This window comes from Anarrhichthys ocellatus, unplaced genomic scaffold (assembly GCF_004355925.1).
Source record: "Anarrhichthys ocellatus isolate YVR2014 unplaced genomic scaffold, GSC_Weel_1.0 scaffold38, whole genome shotgun sequence".
Lineage (NCBI taxonomy): Eukaryota > Metazoa > Chordata > Actinopteri > Perciformes > Anarhichadidae > Anarrhichthys > Anarrhichthys ocellatus.
This window is the reverse complement of record NW_022280068.1, coordinates 4,348,942-4,368,337: the sequence shown is the minus strand read 5'-3', so window position 1 is coordinate 4,368,337 and position 19,396 is coordinate 4,348,942. Positions and strand designations below refer to the sequence as shown.

At 40.0% G+C, this 19,396-nt stretch overlaps 4 protein-coding genes across 17 annotated transcripts in view; 1 reads left to right on the top strand and 3 right to left on the bottom strand.

The window, feature by feature from the left end:
• Positions 1 to 650: 650 nt before the first annotated feature.
• On the bottom strand, positions 651 to 4,376 carry ccr7 (chemokine (C-C motif) receptor 7). Its single transcript, XM_031867188.1, has 3 exons — positions 4,306 to 4,376; positions 2,934 to 2,983; positions 651 to 2,653 (listed from the first exon to the last, which is right to left on the bottom strand). Exons 1-3 carry the CDS (start codon positions 4,319 to 4,321, stop codon positions 1,565 to 1,567), a joined length of 1,155 nt encoding a protein of 384 aa, XP_031723048.1. The 5' UTR covers positions 4,322 to 4,376; the 3' UTR covers positions 651 to 1,564.
• A 1,994-nt stretch (positions 4,377 to 6,370) lies between these two features.
• On the bottom strand, positions 6,371 to 13,461 carry LOC116394269 (SWI/SNF-related matrix-associated actin-dependent regulator of chromatin subfamily E member 1). 7 transcript variants are annotated; one of them, XM_031867246.1, is made up of 11 exons: positions 13,061 to 13,446; positions 12,236 to 12,364; positions 11,881 to 11,924; positions 11,472 to 11,570; positions 10,491 to 10,571; positions 10,033 to 10,164; positions 9,691 to 9,862; positions 7,902 to 8,074; positions 7,680 to 7,781; positions 6,965 to 7,226; positions 6,371 to 6,886 (listed from the first exon to the last, which is right to left on the bottom strand). In XM_031867246.1, the coding sequence occupies exons 2-11, from the start codon at positions 12,240 to 12,242 to the stop codon at positions 6,681 to 6,683; spliced, it is 1,278 nt and encodes a 425-aa protein (XP_031723106.1). In that variant the 5' UTR covers positions 12,243 to 12,364; positions 13,061 to 13,446; the 3' UTR covers positions 6,371 to 6,680. The 7 variants fall into 7 exon arrangements, with proteins under 7 accessions (XP_031723106.1, XP_031723105.1, XP_031723104.1 ...); XM_031867245.1 differs by having other exon boundaries at positions 11,466 to 11,570; positions 12,236 to 12,286; positions 13,069 to 13,446; XM_031867244.1 differs by having other exon boundaries at positions 11,466 to 11,570; positions 12,236 to 12,286; positions 13,061 to 13,445.
• Positions 12,262 to 19,396, top strand: part of LOC116394267 (DNA-binding protein Ikaros-like) — a 34,447-nt gene continuing 27,312 nt past the window's right edge. For 7 of the 8 annotated variants that reach the window (XM_031867239.1, XM_031867232.1, XM_031867233.1 and 4 more), the window contains exons 1-2: positions 12,262 to 13,365; positions 14,028 to 14,126. The gene's annotated coding sequence lies outside the window, so the exon portion shown is untranslated. Of the gene's footprint in view, positions 13,579 to 14,027; positions 14,127 to 19,396 lie in introns of all 8 variants that reach the window. The other variant, XM_031867234.1, reaches the window with a different exon arrangement.
• Positions 15,259 to 19,396, bottom strand: part of LOC116394270 (insulin-like growth factor-binding protein 4) — a 19,942-nt gene continuing 15,804 nt past the window's right edge. Inside the window, exon 4 of the mRNA XM_031867248.1 lies at positions 15,259 to 18,769. Coding sequence (XP_031723108.1) covers positions 18,632 to 18,769 — 138 coding nt within the window. The 3' untranslated portion in view covers positions 15,259 to 18,631. The remainder of the gene's footprint in view (positions 18,770 to 19,396) is intronic.

The following is a 19,396-nucleotide window of genomic DNA, read 5'->3' as shown; positions in this document are numbered from 1 at the left end:
ATATAATTTTCTTTACAGTCAACCTACACACTGTGCATTATGGTGTGTTTAACAGCATGGGATAACTTGGTAAATTGTTTTAATAAAGCATATCAGTCTGCTCTGGAAGTTTATGCCTCCCTTAACCTTAAAGTCAAGTGATTTCTGGATTAATGATATCTGGTGTGTAAAAGACTTTAGGATGCTGCATTTGCCATTCCTTTTCTCAGAAGCAAACATAAATCTGTGTTTCTTTTTGCTCTAGCAACTCAAATTCAAAAAATACCAGCACCAGGGGTCTGATCCCGGACTTCCCATGACTCCCCAACAGGTCAGCAAACTCTCTGTGGCTGCCATTATATAGGTTAGACCCAGCGCTGTGGCTGGCCACTAGCCGGCTGTAATTATAATTTAGTTGAGCAGCGAACTGAAGATCCGTCTCCCGTAGCTGCCGACCGCTCTCCTCCCGGTGAAGTAGTCTCCTGGTGGCGTGAAGGCATTTTCTCGTTTCAGACACTTTGGATTTAATTCCATAAAGAAACTATCAAAATGTACACTGACACAATAAACACAATATAGGCAGAAACCACACGGGAAGCTTATAAGGTAGCAGTGTTATTTTGACCGTCTCTGGGTTTCAGCAGTTTGGTTGAATTTTGCATATTCTTGCCCTGCTGTTAATTAGTTGTTGGAATTGTTATTTGTTATTGTTTGGAGCGTGTGTCCAAGTGTTACACATTGTAACTTTAAGCCTTATACCTAATTTATACTTTGGCCAAAAAGCTTTCACAGAGCTTCCGCGCCCCTCATGAAAAATGTGCCGACGCGCCAGGTGCCACAGAAGTTTGATTGAACTTGAGCACAAGGAGGTGGAATCACTGCCTAAAGAATTTAAAAACAGCACGTCCAAATAAAAATAAATGACATGCATCTGCCTCAGCAATACATGTTCCTGGCCTGGACAGAACGGGCACTGCTGTAGAAGTATAAATCATTAGCGTCCTTTGAGAAATGTCTTCTGGTTGTTATGCAATCTGCACAAATGCACAGTTTCCCTATGCCAAAAAACTTTGTTGTGTTTCATAACACATATTAGGATCCATTTTTCCTATATTTTATCAATGTCCCTGAGCATAAGTTAATGTGTTTTTTTTATTTATTAAATCCACACTAATTCTGTCAATGCACCACTTTAAAGTCTTCAGTGATTCTAATCTTATTGGTTTGTTTTTCAATATTGCAAATTGTTTAGAACATAGAAAAGAGACTGTGATTTGTTCAGTTTATTGAACATGATTCGGTTGAGCTTTTCATTAACACTGTGAATTTCTTGAAATACTGTACACTGTAGCCAACACAAACAAATAACCAAAGCCTTGTTTCATCATAACTGATGAGAATAAACACTATCAAGAGACAAACAACAAAAAACAACAAAAACCCAATTGTCATTTAACCTCTACATGTACATGTATATGTATATGTACGATGTTCTGTGTTTTAGTTGAGACTTTTATCCTAATGTTCAATAGTCCACTGTGTGGTCTGCAGGAATGAATTGGCGGTTTTTCATACTGAAACAGCTTTAAGGAGAGAATGTGGTGGTGGTCTCCGTGTCGGTGGCCCCTGAGCTCCTCCTCCTGCCCCTGGTATACCTGATGAACCAGGCATGGCTCATGCAGCCCAAGTCCTTCAGTAGCTTCAGGAGGTCATGACGAAACTTGACGCCAATAAATGCGTAGACGAAGGGGTTCAGGCAGCACCTCAGGAAAGCTATGCACTGGGTGACATCGGTGGCATAAAGGACATTGTTCTCGTAGTTGCAGTCTATGGTTCCTCCTTTTGCTGTGACAACTGTGTTCAAAATCAAGACCAGGTTATAAGGCAATTGGCAGAACAGGAAGACAGCTACCACAGCGAGAATCACCTTGATGGCCTTATTGCGTTCAAAGCCACGAGCCTGGCAAAGGGTATGGACAATGCTGCTGTAACAGATGCTCATGATCAGGAGCGGGAGGGCAAAAGCCAAAATAATCTGGCTGGCCTGTATTTTGACGCGGAGCATGTCAGAAGTGCTGGAGTAAGGGGTGCAGGTGTTGTTATTGATTGTGCTGTAGGTCATTTCTGGTATGGAGAAGATCAGTGCCATCACCCAGATGGCAACTGATGACACCTTGCTGAGAAACACTGCCTGGGAGCGGTAGCGGTGAGCAGAGACGGCCTTGGCGATGACGAAGTAGCGTTCCACGCTGATGAAAGCGAGAATGAACATGCTGCTGTAGAAGCTGACCTTGTAAATAGTGTGTATGGCTTTACACACCAACAGACCCAGCACCCATTCTGACATGGAGTTGGCTGCCCAAAAGGGGAGCGACAGAGCAAAGAGCAGGTCCGCAAAGGACAAGTTGAGCAGGTACACGTCCGTCATGGTCTTGAGACGCTTGAAGTAGAAGAAGGTGAGGATGACAAGTAGGTTCCCTGCCAGCCCCAGAAAGCAGATGATGGAGTAGAAGGTAGGCATGAACCAGCAGCGGAACAGGCGGTTGGATTCTTTCACACAGAGCTCAGGATATTCACCATAATCCACACTGGAGTTTTCCATGTAGGTCATGATGGAGAAGTCATAGTCCGTGACAATAATGATGCTTTTATTTTCATGTTGAGACATGGAACACTGGAATCAAAGTCAGATTAAATGATCAGATAAAAGCAAGTAAAGTACAGCAAGTAACCAACATGTTTTTTGTTTTTGGTACACCTGTTCAACCACTTCCTTAGAGGAAATATTGCTTGTGAGGGGAAGGTCGTGGTTAGTTACCTGCTTCCTGCTATTTTCCCCTCTGATACAAACAAATATGATGTGGATACAAATTGCTACGAATGTGTTAACATCTTGTTATCTTTCATGTTTATAACTCTAATAAGATTGTGCTGCACTTGTGTTTTAATCTTACCTTGAAACTCGTTAACAGTATCAGCACAGCTGGCAGAAGGTTTGGGAGATCTGAAAAACAATTGAATATATTTTTTGAAGACCAAGCACTGTAATAGCATAATTGACAATATCCTTAATAAGCTGTATAGACGACTATTATGTGTAATGTTAGAGAGTAATAGAATGATCAGTTAAAGGGGTGCTGCAATCCCATAATGTCAAGGTACTCGTGAGAGACAGATTTACAAAAGAAGGGTCAAAACTGAAGAAAAAATAAACAAAATATCTTGAATTTGACTCCCTAGTATGAGTTAAACTCCAAAATTGCTACACTAACCATAATGCTACCAATAGCATCTCTCCATTAGCCCCTACCTGCCTGGTACATACATACGTATTTTAAACTACATAAACCCAGTTATTAACCCAGACTTTCTGTTGTACATGTGTAGTGTCCAAGCCCAGACTGAGATCATTATTTATTTTATTAGACTTGACAAAGAAGTTCTTGTTATCACTAGTAAACTGACCTTTATGTGGAAAATTGGTGGAGTTCCCCTTTAAATGCTAGCCTGTTGGTCATATTCTCTGCTTGAATGTGTTTTCAGATTACTAGTGACACTGCCGTGCATATTATTGTTAGATGTAAATGTTTCCAGTGGATGTGGTTTTAGTCAGTAGTTTAGTTCTGCATTGTATTAAAGCTCTTAGAAATTGTCATTAGCCAACATTTCCAGTCATTGACACTGTGTTGTAATATGTGTTTTATTACACTTCAATACAGACTGCATATAACTTGACATTGGTAAAACCATATGTGTTTTTTACAGGGTATATGTCAGTAATTGCTATTTGGCCAATGAGATAAGACAGATATCTGTTTATGTTATTGCCTATCTAAAAAATATTAGTAATCAAATATGACCATTTAGATTTTGGCTACTCCAAAAATAATGTTGGCTGATAAACAACTACAACTACATTTCTTACTGATTAACACATAAGTTAATCTACAAAACACGTCTTTGTTGCCGTGTTGTGTGTGGCTATCAATCAGTCTGCTCTTTAAATAAAAGCTACTACAGAGACTAAAACATTGACACCAGTGTTCAATCATTTTACCCATTGACACTTTAAATGTAGTTGATGGTTGACACAATATCTATTAGTTAATTTGATTCCAGAAAGTTACTTTAGCATGGTATTTTAGGTCACTTTTTTCAGATTTGCTTTTGACTATTACTATCATAACTATGATTACCTTTAACTTGTTTATTATTTCAAATACTGTATGATCATTTTGATGCCTTTTTTTTTTACATGCATTCATTCACAAAAGTAAATACAACATCCTTTTAACTAGCTTAGTTAAACTCGAATAAGGTACTCACCGCTGAGGCCAGTCATGTTGACTGAGAGTAGTACGCTGCACCTAAAGCCACTAAACACAGATGAGTTGATGAGTCGGTGTTTGATGGTGGTTTCCCTTTTGTTGAAATGAAAAAAACAACTGTCTCCGTGAAACCTTTTTCTCTTCAGCCCTGAAGTATCATGTGAGGAAACCACAGACTCCAACTAAAATGTCAACCAAAAACTTATTTTTTTTTGTGGTAAAATAAACTCTTAAAGACAAAGCTAATCACGCGCAAATCATGCACACGTTATCCACACACTCATGCATGACACACAAACGTAACTCGGGTAAATTTGCGAAAATGTCCTTTCTCGCTTTATACATATAATGTGTATGTGTGGGGTCGACGGTTCTCTAGCTCCTTAACGGGCTTTGTGCCTTATGTTAAATGTTGTACATCAACCTGTTCTTTGTCTGCCCTTGTGTATTTTATCTGTATCTCTGTATCTAACATTGTTGTACCTGTAAAGTCCCCATTTATGTTAGTTTTTGCACCAATAAAAAAAAAAAAAAAAAAAAAAATGCAACAATGCCCAGTTTGCCAGACTCATTTTGGGAGTTTCAGTGTATTCAACTTTCGCACTTAACATTCAAACTGTTATTTGCACCTCACAAGAGTAAATATTAAGTCATCATATAGTTTTATACAGTATTTAATAAAACATGAAGAGAGACAGCTTGCTTTTCTTAAAAAGATAATTCTGTTAAAACTAGGAGTTATTTGCTTGTATTTCCAACAGCCTTTCTTTTTGCAACATTGTACAGTGCACAGTTTTATGGAGACAGTTGTCGTGCTGGACAGCAGATGAGGCCTACAATGAGCTCTACACAGGCGTCTGCACACCTGTGTCTGTGCGGTTGTGGTTTCTTGCTTTCACTTGAGGCAGTGGTAACCACATGGAACAAAATGTGGCAAGTTGCATTGCAGGCGACATCTGTCACATTGAAACTACAGCACTATGACGTCTGATCATTACTCCATGCTATGGGAGGCTTAAATCATAGAAAACATGACAAATAAGGCTTATATCTCCTATCAGGTCTAATTCTCTCCTTTAGGCTCTAATGCTGAATTTTGTGACAACACAAAATAACTTTCAGGAAGGTTGCTAGTTCTGCACTGATAACAGGAAATCGGAACCATTCCCTCTCATCTTACCCACTTCCCTTACCTATACTGTGCAAAGGACTAATAGCTATGCGAATGCACTGCACGTTGTGTGCAACAATGAATGTTTGATACAAGCCTCTGCATACCTGTTTACCGCATACTTGTTTGTGATCTTTTTGCTTCAAAGGTTTTCGTGAACAACAATTGAAGTGAGAACTTGTTCAGGGTAGAAAAGTTTATTGGTATAAATATGCAAAAAGGAAATTCATTGTAAGACTGCATGTTTTATGAGTGTTCTTCAAGCTGTTTCACGACATGAAAATCCATGTTTAAGCAAACCTCGTCACACTGTGTACACAATTACGGTACGGAAAATTGCAATATTCATCATGACAGACATGTTCTAAGCATACTGCTTTTGATTTGATTGACAGCTAGCAAACTTGAGAACAATGGTAGTCGAGCATTGTACAGCATTGATGATCATGTGATATACTTATTGGATGAACTGGGACAACCAATACACAAAGTTTAATAAAAATGCTGATAATAAATAACAAAAATAGCCACTACTGATTACAGACTGCTGAGACAATACTGTCACTGTAATACTGATACGGAGAGTAAACTAATATTCTCCTGCCAAGGAGATGGTCACCCAGCATCACTCTTCACAAGTGTGCCAACTTATTTTCAAACATTGCATCATGCAAAAATAACAATCAAAGCAACAAGGGCATTACAATACAAAGGACAAAGTTAAATATAACACTGAACTATGTTTGTTTCATGTGACAGCATTTTTTTCAAATAGCCAGCCTTAGTTTGCGACAGTCTGGCGTCTGCGAGACAGAGTGCTAGAGATATGTATCGGTGTGTGCTGAAGAGGGCTCGTATGGGTTCTTCCAAATGGCAATGAGGCCTGTGGAGGAAATATAGTGCTTTCACATGGGTGCACTTAGCAGCCATTGATTTTAGACAGGACCTTTGCTTTGTCAGCTTTACATTTTTTATCATTTTTTTGTATTCAGCGCATGTCTGCAAGCCTTGGTGTTTTCAAACTCAACTCAAACATCCTCTCTCCCTCAGGCGTGTTAAAACATTGAGCCCATCTAAATGTTCTTCATATTCTTTGACAAACTAAGATGTTACTGTGCAATATATGTTATCAGAGGGTGATACCGGAGACCGGCAGACGCAATGATAGCCTTAGAGTTCACAGCTGGTGAACCTTGTTGGACTCAGTGGGCTGCTTTTGCCCTGCTGGACCCCTCTGATGGCTCACTAATCGGGGCATCTTCTGTCTGAGCAGAGGTGGTCTCTGAGCCTGTGTTACTGTCGCTGGTTCCCTCCTCCATGGCTCCCTCTGGGACGCTCTCCTTGTCCTCGGATGCCCCCTCCTCACTGCCTGGATGAGTCTCGAGCTCCTCTGAAGCTTTTGGCTTCCCTGAGTCAAAGAAACAAGAAGATTGCATGATGTTAAACATGACGAGAGCTAGATAACAGCAAAGCCAGCGTGGCTCACCTGGTGTATCTGTGGCGTTGGATTCTGCTTCCTCGCCTTCTTTGTTGCTACTTTCACTTTGAGAGTTTTGCTGGGACTTATTGCCATGTGTGGCACAGATGTGTTTTTCTTCTTCTGCCAACACACAGGTTGGGGCATCTCTTGTGCCTCTGTCTCCTGCATCCTTATCGCGTTCTACCATTCGTTTGCGAGCTGTCTCTTCTGCTGCAGAGATCTCCGTAGAAATCTTCTCCATGTCCACTTCCACCTTCAGACAGCACAGCTTTAAAGCACAGTAATGTGGAATTTAATGTGGAAAGGTGGAAACGATTGCTGCACTCTTTTCACTTTTCAAAGTTTAGTATTGGTTGAACATGCATGTGCAGGTTGAACACAAAGTAACAACTTAATGTAACTGAATGAGTTACGTTCATAACTACAACACGGTTTCAGTACATGTTTGAAAATACTACTTCTGAGTCAGTGAATAGATTCTGTGAAGGATAAATGGCGCCGCCTGTTGTGAACAGTAGACAGTGCATTCAACTGCACAGTGCTGCATCTCATTTCAGAACAAAGGTTATTGATTAGGGCTACACATTGTAACCACTAACGGCTATATGATTGCTGTAAGGCAGATGTACACTGGCACATAACCAGAGCTGCACATTGTACAGGTAAACATGCCAAATGAAGCTTGCGTGTGGGCAGAACGATGATGTCAAAGATGGCGTACCCTTTTGAGCTCATTCGTGAACGACTCTGTAGCATCGATGAATTTTCTTTTCTTGTCCTGGTGGCGGTCTTCAATCTGAAGCAACTCTGCTTCCAATTTTCTCTGTGACACATGACACACACGGTTCCACGTGATTATTACATTATTAACCTATAAAAAACAAAAGCTGTGTGCTAAATGCCACCGTTATGTGACGATTAGAAGACCACAACGGGATCGTACCTGGTGCACCATCAGAGACTGGACCTGGCGTTTGAGGACCTGCATGCGAGCAGTGGTAACAACTGAGCGCACATCTGGGACTACGCTCTCACTGAGGATCTCGCTGATCAGACGGTGGTTGCGTTGGAAACGAGCTGCAGCCGAGTGCTTTATTGAAAACCCGTCGTCGTAATCTGAAGAAATAAAAAAACATCTGAGTTATGAATAAATATTCACACACCTGCCTGTCAAAAGGCAAAGAGTAGAGATGTGTTACACAGTCACAAGTATGAGAGGCTTCGGCAAACTACGACACTCGTGACAGAATGATGCAAATACTGCTGTATCAAGAAACTATAAACAGGAGGAGGATATTGCTCAATATTTATACAGAAAGAGGCTTAAGTATAGGCCATTATGTGAAAATACATCCTGAAGCAAAGCAGAACCGTTATTGTAAGGCAAATGGAACAAGCGCTTAATTATAACCCAGTGTAAGTGGACACTTTCAAGATGTAGTCTGCAATTTCCATTCGTCAGCAAATGTTCTTCTTTGTCTTAAATGTATACTCCGCTGACATTTAGATACAGGATGATGGTGCAAGAACAATTACCCCTGTTTACTTCTTCCACACTGCAGTGATAAGGAATCAAATCCAGATTAATTCAAATAGGATATTTTATTTAATTGTATATTTTACAAATGCGTTCAGACTAAAATACAGAACTACAGTAACTGTTAGAATCATCTTTGCCAGTGATTACAACTTGTTGTTCAACACTATTATATGCGAGGCACTCCTTTTTGGCTTTGTTGTGGCAAAACTTTGCTAAACCTCTGTGCGATGCAACAAAAGCTCTCATCACATGAAGTTGCTGCTGTGTGTGCACCCATGTGTGGGTTTCAAAGAGAGCAGAAATGAATCTCATCTGCCATGTTGAACGTTTCAACGGTGCTCAAGTAGTTGGTCTAACACCACAACAGGAAACAGTCAAGTAAGACATTCTGACGTTAGTGTGTGAGAATTCAGTCCCATCAATGTGTTGAACTTGGTATTTTTTACATGTTTTGACAATATTCTGCATGATTAATGTTGTTTCAGGTTATGTTGCATTCGATTTTAAGTGTACACGGCACCTGCTGAATGGCAAATATTGTCCCGATTACATTACACCCATTACAAACATTCAACAAATACTGTATTTATTAATAAAGCCCAATCTCTGAGTATGTAGCCACCCGGAGAGCCTACTCTCATTTAATCATTGACGTACGTGCAGTCTTATAAGAACATAACCCACTGGGATACAAAGTCACATTTTTATGGTCTGGGGTGTTTCTGAATAGCAATTGGTTTTATCTGTAGTTTTCCTGTTCATCATTATCGTCTACTGTAACCCTGTCCGACCCCAGACAAGCATCATTTCCTTGAGGTGGGTGTAACTCAAACGTCTTCTTCTGGCTTGGGTGTTTATCGTGTATGTGCATGTGTGTGTGTGTGTGTGTGTGAGTCTTAAAAACAACAGACAAAAGAATGTAAATTCTGCAATTACGTCTAAACCAATGCCAGGAATACCTACAAAATGGAAACAATTGTGCAAAACATAAACGTTTTTTTTCCATTTTGCAGCTTGAAAGCAGAAATGGGATTTCAAAGGTAGCGTTACCAAAAATGTGGATGTAGCGGTGTAGAAAGGGGGGGGGGGGGATAACACAGTGTCAACTCTGTGTGGTCATGCTACAGTAAATAAAGCTCTGTCACAGTGCTCTAAACCTTGGGAGATGAAGCATTTAGCTGAGTGGCCTTACCATCTGGATCCTCCGCTGGCTGAATGCTTATGTAAGGATCGCCCTTGTCCAGTCTGGACTGCCTCTGGCGGCTCTCCTCTTCCAGGGCGGCCTCGGCCCGGCTTTTTGCAGCGACGTAGGCCAGGTAGGCTGGCGAGTTGTGATAGGCCTTCATGCTCTCGTTATACTCAATCTACGGCGGAAAAGATGAAAGGACTGACAAGGAAACCGAGATGGCAAGCAGACACAGCGTGGGCCCTCGTTTCTATCAACTACGACATGATAGGGAAAGAACTGTTAGAGACACATCTACTGGTCACCCGTCAGAAAACTCCCATAAACACCCCTTGTTAAACAACCAACCTTCTCTGCTTCGTAGTCATTCAAATAATCCTGTTTCTCCTCATCAGTGAGGTCCCTCCACATGCCACCGATTATCTTCCCAATTTCCCATAGCTTCAGATCAGGATTGGAGGCTTTTACTTGATCCCAAACCTGGTGATGAGAACCAGACATGGGTGTGGAGTTGGGTTGGGTTGGAGGGGCTTTTGGTGGTTATCTCTTTGCAGAGAGGTCACAAACCAGAGGAGGCCGTGTGCTTTAAGCTTCATCTCCAAGTCGATAAATCCCACTATGTGATGTGGACAGTCTTGGCTTAATTTAGCTTGATACCTACCTCGATAAACAGCTATTAGTGTCTGAAACAAAATGTACGTCTTACTTTTTTTTAGCTAATAGAATATCTTAAAAGCAAAGCATCCCTGTCTTCCAACAGAGCACATCATGTTGCAAAATGCAGCAATCACACACTTTGCACTTACCTTACGACTATATCTCATATATGGCATCAATGGCTTATCGGGTGGCTTGGGTGGCTTTGGGATATTTGTTCCAGAGGAATTCTGGTAAATAAAGAAAAAGAGTCACCTTAAGGCACTGTTGCTGTGGAGTTATCAGGCAACCCTGTAAACACTCCTGCTTACCTCGGCTAAGGACAGCTCATGAAACTATGTGCAGGTGCATGTTATGTAATATGAAATAAAACTATCCAAAAAAAAGACTTATAATCAAATACAAGATGCATCAAAGTAACTTTTTATCAGTTCAATTAACTTGATTTATTAATGACAGTTTGAGGAGCCCTACGGAGTACAAAGGAATAGCGCTGACTGTGAAAGGAAAATACAAAAACCCAACTTAAGCTGAGATTTGCCCATAATGCCATTATTAGAGTCAGCCAACCGCAGCTTGCATGCAGCGCCTGAATTACAGCTCAGCAGCCAGAGCCATGCAGCTCTGGCTGCATGGCTCTGGTAACCCATGCCACCAGCACTGGTGGCATGGGTTACTTATTTACATGACTGTCAGAAATGCCGTCTTTGAAAGGCAGGTGGAATTTGAATGCACACAGATGGACTCTTAACCAGCCTGCACTGTGATGGAGACAGCAGAGGGAGTCTAGAGTGACACGCATTACAGGTTCATTCTCAGTAATAGAGGGAGTTAGGCTTTTCATACTGACCTTTTTTTCATACGGACCTTTTTTTCTTTTAACAGCAAAATATGTATCTAAACTTATTTGCACTGAACAAAGCAAAGGTCGATCTTGTGAAAACCTCCAACGCTAATGATGCTTGCAGATGTTTCTGCAGTGTCTTCTTTTGACTAAGCAGGCTGACTGTTTAGTGTTGTGTCAAACTTAAGTAGAAGTGAACTGTTTTATTTCGATTTTAGTTTCTCCCCTTGGGTCGGTTTGACATTTTTGGTCACCTTACGTTTTCTGTTCGTATTCATACCGTTACCCGACTGTTGCTGCTTTGGCTCCCTCCCAGTCTGTAGTTGTTGTAGGCCAGATGGCTGTATGGGTTGTAGCCCACAAACCCGGCAGTGTTGGGCATTTGCTGAAGGAAATAAATGAGACAGAAATATGAATGAGAAATTACATAAAGGAGGATGGGGGGGGGGGACCCCAACACAAAACAAAAATAAAGTAACCAATGAAAAAAGCTGGGAAAATGCAAAATAAAGAAACTTGCATTCATGCTGAGGCAACAAAGAAACAATCATTTCAGAAGCAGCGGTAGTCAGTCTGGATCCTTAACAGGGTTTGTGGATTCAACAAAAAAACTAATCTCTTCGAGAAATGTATGGTAAAGCATATATTAAAATCATGCACTTAAATTAAGTGTCCAAACAGCAACATCAGCTTACTGTTGTAGGGGCGGGGGGAGGCGGTGGGGCATGTGATGGTCTCTCTGTTGTGAGAGAAAAGGTCCAAATGAAACATCAGCATCAGTCAAGTGAAACAGCATTTTATTATTTCCAATTCTTTAACATTCATTCTTAGCTAACCCTTTCACAGTTATTTCTTCGAAACAATACTTGCTGTCTATATGAAATAAAACCATCAGCAACAAATCACAGTTAAATCAATTCTGTTCATCATAAATAAACTTAAGATATTAATGTGTTATGATTGTGTCACGTAACATGGATTCATGGAGACAGTCTGATGTGTGTGATACCTTATATCATAACGTTAGCTAAAACACTCCCAGGTCCTTACTTGACATCTCTGCAGTGAGGAGAAGGTATCAGTGTGTTCCAGTCATTGGCTCTGTAATGAACACATTTTAAGAGCAGGATAGCGTTTGATCTCGTATTGATGAGTTGAATTATGTGGACAGGGTGGTTCCTACATGGTACAAAACAAAAGAGATGCCGTCGGTGACGCTGGCTAGAAAACGACAATACTTTATTATCTGCAGATATTTTGGATATAACTTGCAGGAACATTTCATGTTAGGCAAAGAGATGTTGTCAACAACAGCGTTTCTTTAATATGGGTCGCACGAAATGTCAAAGACGTTATGACTATTTGGATATGGCAACGTGGAGAGGTGAACTAGCACTGGTAGTCGGGACTGCACCCTACGTTTTCCCGACGCTAGCGCTACATCTATGCGAACATCAATGAGAGTGCTGCAGTTTAGCTACCAAGCTAATGTTAGCATGTATTCATGCTAGCGGGGTAGCTAGTGATGTAACGTTAGCTAGCTACTGTAGTTTGTTGTTTCTACTTAGCCTGGTTAGCTAGTATGCAGCAGAAGCCAGCAGCAAATACAGCGTTTGTTAACGTGCGTTGGCTGTAATTATATTGTTTTAACGTTAGCTAGATATTCGATACCATCTCGTTAGCTTGTCTCGTCAGATGAATTAACGTTAGCTGGTCTGGTTACGTAGCTTAGCAACCTACATGAAAAGAAAAATAACATCTGAGATACAATTAGCATGCAACGTCAAGTCAAACCAACGTATCTAGAGGTATACAAATTCCAATAGATGTTTGATGGTGACAAGCAAGCTTGTATACTAAAGTGAGAAAACTCACCCTTATACCTTTAGTCCTTATACCTTTAGTCCCCCACCACAGTTGTGGCTTTGACAGGGAAGGCTAACCCACCTAGCTCCTAGAAACAGTCCCCACAATAAACGAATGAAATGGGGTCCACTCGTCAGATTCCTGCAGAATCTTCCAGAACTGCACCCCCACCCTCTCCTCATAACAGCTGTGCTTTGCCTCGATGCTGATGCTCATCGCCATCAACTGTCAGTGCTGCAGCTCTCACTTATCAATATGACAGCAGAAACATCTTTCTCCTCAAGAACAGTCACTCCATGCTTATAAAAGAGAAGGTAACTTAACAGCGCAGCCAAATGGGATTTCACGTTTTACCTACATTATCTTTGACATGTAGATGTGCACCATCATAATAATTATCACAAACATAATGGAGCAAAAAGCTGATTTACAGTGTTATCTTGACTGCAAAATTACATCACCTCATGTCAAAAATATGCCATGCAAGTGCAGCTGCTCTACAGTTTACAACCATGTTTTGCAAAAAGGTAATAATCTCAGGCTATATAATGTTTAAAAAAAAAGATTCATTATGTCACCATACCGTAAATTGTATTACGGAGGCTTCACAGGCCACTAGAAAATCAAGGTTGCCCTATTCACTGCTCCATTGTTGTTAGAACTGAAATACTTTGCATTCTTGTTCACATTGTTTGAGAGCCGTCCAGGTCAATAGTTGTAATAGTGTGTTCCCTAAAGATAACAATCCAAAGCCTGTAGGATTTAGCCTACATCTCTGTCCATTCAACCTGAATAGTGCTTGTTTTTGGATTTGTTAATTGATTGTGTTCATTGTGTCCCCGTTTCTGTCTGTTTGCACTGCACACTTGAGAGATTATTGTATTTCTGCTTGACCTGCATCCTGTATAATATGCATGCAGACAATGTTGTGGTCCAATCTACAGGTGTGGTGCTTCATGTTCTTTTTCTCTACCAGGCAATGGCCAGAAACCTGCACGGATGGGACGGGAGCAGATTCCACACAGGAGGAGGACCTTCTATAGCGCCAGACACCTGTTTTGGAGTCCATCTGGAGGTAGGGTGGACGTCACATGCCTCCTGTAAACTACTGTGCAGGTTTAACACACACACTCACACAGGGCCTCCCAGGCACAGCTGTGGGATTGTGGATGCCCAGAGGCAGCAGGGCCTGTGACATTTCTAATCAATCAAAGGAAAACCCGTAAAGCTGTTCTTGTAATGCAGCTTCAGACCCAGTTCATAAGCCTTTAGAGCTCCCCAAAATAGACTCAGGCTGTGGAACTAAGCAGACTTGAAAGTTTATTCTGGTGGTGGATGGTGGGGGTATTTTTAGAAGCTGCTGCAGTCAGATTGTTATGATGTATCATTCCAGAGGTATTCTTTTGACAAATGTCTTACATTTTATCATTAACCTGCCTGTCAAACCAGCATTCACCATATGTTCAAGGAAACATATGGGACATTTTCTTTCTCACTTGGTTGGTTTCATAAATTCCTAAGTCAACCGTAAATGTTAAATAGTATGCCTCTGGCCGGATACAACCATTTGACACTTTAACTTTTTGTTGAAAGAAACACATAAGCTCTGCTCTGGTTGTAAATTCTGATGTGAAGTATCTCCTGGAACACAGCTCATTATGTAATCAAGCACCTGCAACCTTTTATCCAAAAATGTGTTTACTGTTAGATTTTGGAACAGTATCTATTGATGCTTTGGTTACTTTTTCCTAACAAATCACATGTAAGCATTTAGAAATAGTCACATACCGTTGATAATTGATGAGAACATTTTATTGTCAAAAAGTAAAGCCTATCAAATACTTAACACTGAGCTTTGCCGAGTATTAAAGTGGTATCAGTAATAACTTAAAAACAACAATACAAACACATCACAAATATGTTGCATTAAATAAATAACCGTATATTACGGCTAGTAAATACATCTTTGATAGAATAGCCACCAAAGACTAGTTCATCTTTATATATCAGTAAATTCTTAATGTTTGTTTACTTTTTGTATTTTGTCTATGTGATACAAGCTAGAAAACATAGCTGCAGTATGGCGTTTTGTACTTCTTGTGACTTACTGGCTTACTGGTACTATAATATCTGTGATAAGCTAAAATCGTCCAATACTACTGATATTACTACTGCTACTAATAATAACAGCAACAGCAACCAAATTGTAGTTTCTAAAGTGTTTTAATTGATTTATTACAATGTGTACAATTTCATCAGGTCAACATTTACAATGTAACTGATCGTCTCATTGGTTGAAACTCTATATTTCAGTTCTTTCATCACACATGGTGTTTTATTACAGTGGTCTTGTTCAGGACAATATACACAAGACTTATATTTCCAACCCTGGTCCATTTGTATGCATGCAAACATTAATTCATATCTTCTGAACGTTAATAGATAATATCAAAGGCAAACAGGGACAGTCTATTCGCGAGAAATGCAATTACAGTTCATTACAGCAAGGTTAGAGATCAAGCAGCGTATTATAGTTTACGTAAATACACAGTTTATAGTTAGAAGGCCTTTACAATGTCAAAGCCGAAACCATTTGCCATTTACTCTCTCAAATGTTACCATTAATAGAGAAATGTGTTTAGTAACAATTTATTAGTTAATGGTAATGATTAGAAGGAGTTTGTGCATGCAGTTCACTGAATGAATATTGATGTCTCCAGATGCTTGTAATCTTTGGAACAAGTTTTATGATATTTGGTTTTTGACAATTGTAAGCTGTAGCAATGATTCTCCATCCATACCATCTCCTATCTATCTCTCTGTGTTTTGGTGAACTACCTTAGCATACATTTCTTTTTGTAGTGACAAGCAAAATTGGTCATCAGGTGGCAATACATTGTTTCCAGCAAACTGACCACTGGTTTCAGTGATATGATTACGTTTCTTGTATGTAGTATGTAGTTTTGTTTCCTTAGATCATTTCTATTAGTTTAGTTTGTAATGAATAAACATATAGGATATGAATCTATTGCAAATTAATTGTAATTCTCTTTAAGTTATTTTTTTTCCAATTTCTTAAGTGAGTTTTGAAGCAAAATGACAAAGTGCACTAAAAACACACCATTCAAGTTCTTAAGTTTAGTTTAGTAGAAAGATTGTTTTACAAAATGTCACCTTCATGAAGCTTCAAGATCTACTGAAGATACGTTAAAGAAATCCTCAGTCTGATGTTGATTTTGGGATTGGGCTGGCCCATACAGTATCTAACTGTCCTCACTTTGCTGTGTTGAGATTACTGGGTGAGAGCAACTACATTTCACAGCTGAAGGTTTTATGTTCTTCTCCCTCGCACGATAACCGAATGAGAATAGCACCACAATTACAGGAGTTTACTTTTCTCACTCACTACTATTTATATATGCATATACTTCTGCATTTTAGGGGGAGAAAAAGTTGGACCGAATTTAATATGGAAAAATGCATGATAATAATGATAACAGTAATAGTTTTCATGGCACTTTTTAATAACTGTGTGGAGCTGAATGGACCTCCCTTCAGAGTGTTGTGCTCTAATAGTTCTATTTAAAGCTCACCGGATGCAATATGAGTGTGTGGAGACAGAAAGAACCAAAACTGTGTGAGAGTAGCTGTCTTGTTATCTTTTTTTTCTTCTTTTCAACATATCTGACATTACTACACTGTAATCTACACACCAATGATTTGTTAGGTTGACATTGATGCTGTTCTGCGTGGTACAGCAACACTAATACTGGCCGTCTATATCCACACAAGATGAATTTGTGCTTGAATCATTTATAACCAAAGTGTCCCATGGAACAGATAGAGCAGGCTGTCCAAACACCACCACTAGCTTAAACCTGCTGCTCTGCTCACAATGCTTTACAATCAAACTGCTATAAGAAAATTGCCAGTCTTGCCTACAGTATCTAAAATATTTGATGAGTAGCTACGTCATTTGCACTGGTAAAACACTCCTTTACTTATTAGTGGGATGCCCTACAGATGATATGAACGCTGAACACTTGTCAAATTAAAAGAGGAAATTCTGGTTTCCACATAATCATTATGCTATCTTTACTGCTGCACCTCCTCCATTCAAAGCTTCATGTTAAGTAGGAGTTGCTATGCTGCTAGGAGCTTAATCATTCAAACGTATGACACTCTGCTTGTATATTTGAGACACATCACATCTGCAATTTACAGCACTGGCCAATGAACAAATTAGCCAGTTGTAGCTGCAGTGATAGTGCAGCACCAAGGTTGGATGTTTCTTTCATATTTTAACAATAACATTCAAAACACACATTGAAAGCAGCCTTTGCCAATAGCTAGTGCAGATGGTCACACATTTAGGTGATCCTCGCACTTGCTGATGCTAATTGCTCCACTTCCTCAAAGTCCCAGTTTTCTGTTACAATCCTAAAAAATGCCCAACAATTTTTTTTTTTGTATTTTGGCACAATCAGTATATAGCACCACCAAAGTTCTGCCAAGCAGTCTGTTTGGAGAAAAATCCTGTATGTTGAAGCATATTCATCCAAACATGAAAGACACACTGGCATTTTAGCACCAGCTGGAGAAATGAGATTATCCTATCAGCAGTGTACAGAGTTTCTAGCCCCGCTATGCTGCAAGTCCCTCTGGAGCTCGATGCTAGAGAGAGCTCTTCGGCAAAGAGAGCAAGCAGAGTTAACCGCCGGGAGATGAAGCACATCCATTCTGGCCTTTCAGAGATACAGTTGTTCAAACTAAATCCCTTTTCACTTTGGTCTTGATGTTGTGAAAAGCTATGGCTTATCATTTGGTAACTCATAGCAGGGGTTTGTTGCATTCCTTTGTTTCCCCTGTTTCTTTTTTCATTTTATCTGTTGTCATCCAATCTTTTATTGCTACTCTTGTGTTGTTGCTGAACTAGACTTTGTGTTTGCAAACACTTTTTGTGCTTTGTTTTAACCTTCTGACCAGATGGGTGGGGTTTAAGACATATAGGGCAGTAGAATAAGAGCTATATGTTACAACCAATTCCGCAAATTGTGTGAAAAACTAGTATGCAATCCTTTGATTTATCTTTCTGGATAGTCCTAATGCAGTAATTCTAACTGGTCTAGTGCTCCAGAGAGATTAAAACAAATGTTAACAGACCCTGTTGTAGTTTAGGTCTGATTATCTGGTATGTTGATGCATTTTCATACTTTTCAAGAAAACCCTATTGTTAGACTCAGGAAAACAACACATTTTGCTCAATTACAACTGTTATCTGTGGAAGGTTATTTTCTGCCACCTGTAACTTTAAAGCACATGTATCTTAAGACTTAACAGTCTTAAGTTCACATAGTAGAAACAATACACAACAAGTGCTCAAAAGACTCACATACTCTCACACACAAACAAAATAGCAAAAGAACTCAAATCATTGGTTTCCTTTTTGTTGTACAGGCTCAAGTACCGTTGGCCTCAGGTGAAGTGAGGCTTTAGAGCAAAGTCCTTTCCTCGTGTAGTTCTACTAATAAACGGCAGTTGAATTCAGCTGGTACTGCACCCTCACTGCCTCTCCACTCTTCAATCTCTCAGCGTAGCAGTCATTAACTGGTGGCAGTCCAGATCCCCTCGAAGCTCTAGTGGGCCTGGCAGCCTCATGCCCGTCTTCTGATCCACACACCAGCACTTTCCCCGCAGTCCGTCACGTGCGGGATGACACTGTGGCCAGAAAAGATATATAATACTCTAGTCACATATAGCAGCTTCTTCAACTACAGGTTCAAATATTAAAGTTGCTGTAATAAATATTTTTGTATTAACAATGGAATAAAGTACTATGAGTAACGTGAACGTTGTTGCTCTTAATAACAAACCCACAGACACTCATCATATGACTCTGCAGTTCTCATCAGCTTCACTGGGCTTTATGGCATTTTATAAATCAGTATTTTGGTTTTACTGTTCACTCTCATGATTCTCATCAGCATATACAATGGTTTTAATAGCCCACTGTACACTACCTGTCCAGCACCAAATGGTATGCTAACAAAGTTGGCTACTAGCTGGTGAACACAGCACAGATGGGGACTTGGACTCAAGTTGATTTCAGTCGCACTCTGCTCTTGCTCAAAGATGTGACACTTGACTTGGACTCTAGCTCAAAGACTAGAAACTTGACTTGGTCTCTACTTTTGCGCAAAGACTTGATACTTGACTTGGACTCCAGCTCAAAGACTTGAGACTTGACTTGGTCTCTACTGTAGCTCAAAGTTTTGAGACTTGACTTAGACTGTAGCTCAAAGACTTGAGACTTGACTTGGTCTCTACTGTAGCTCAAAGACTTGA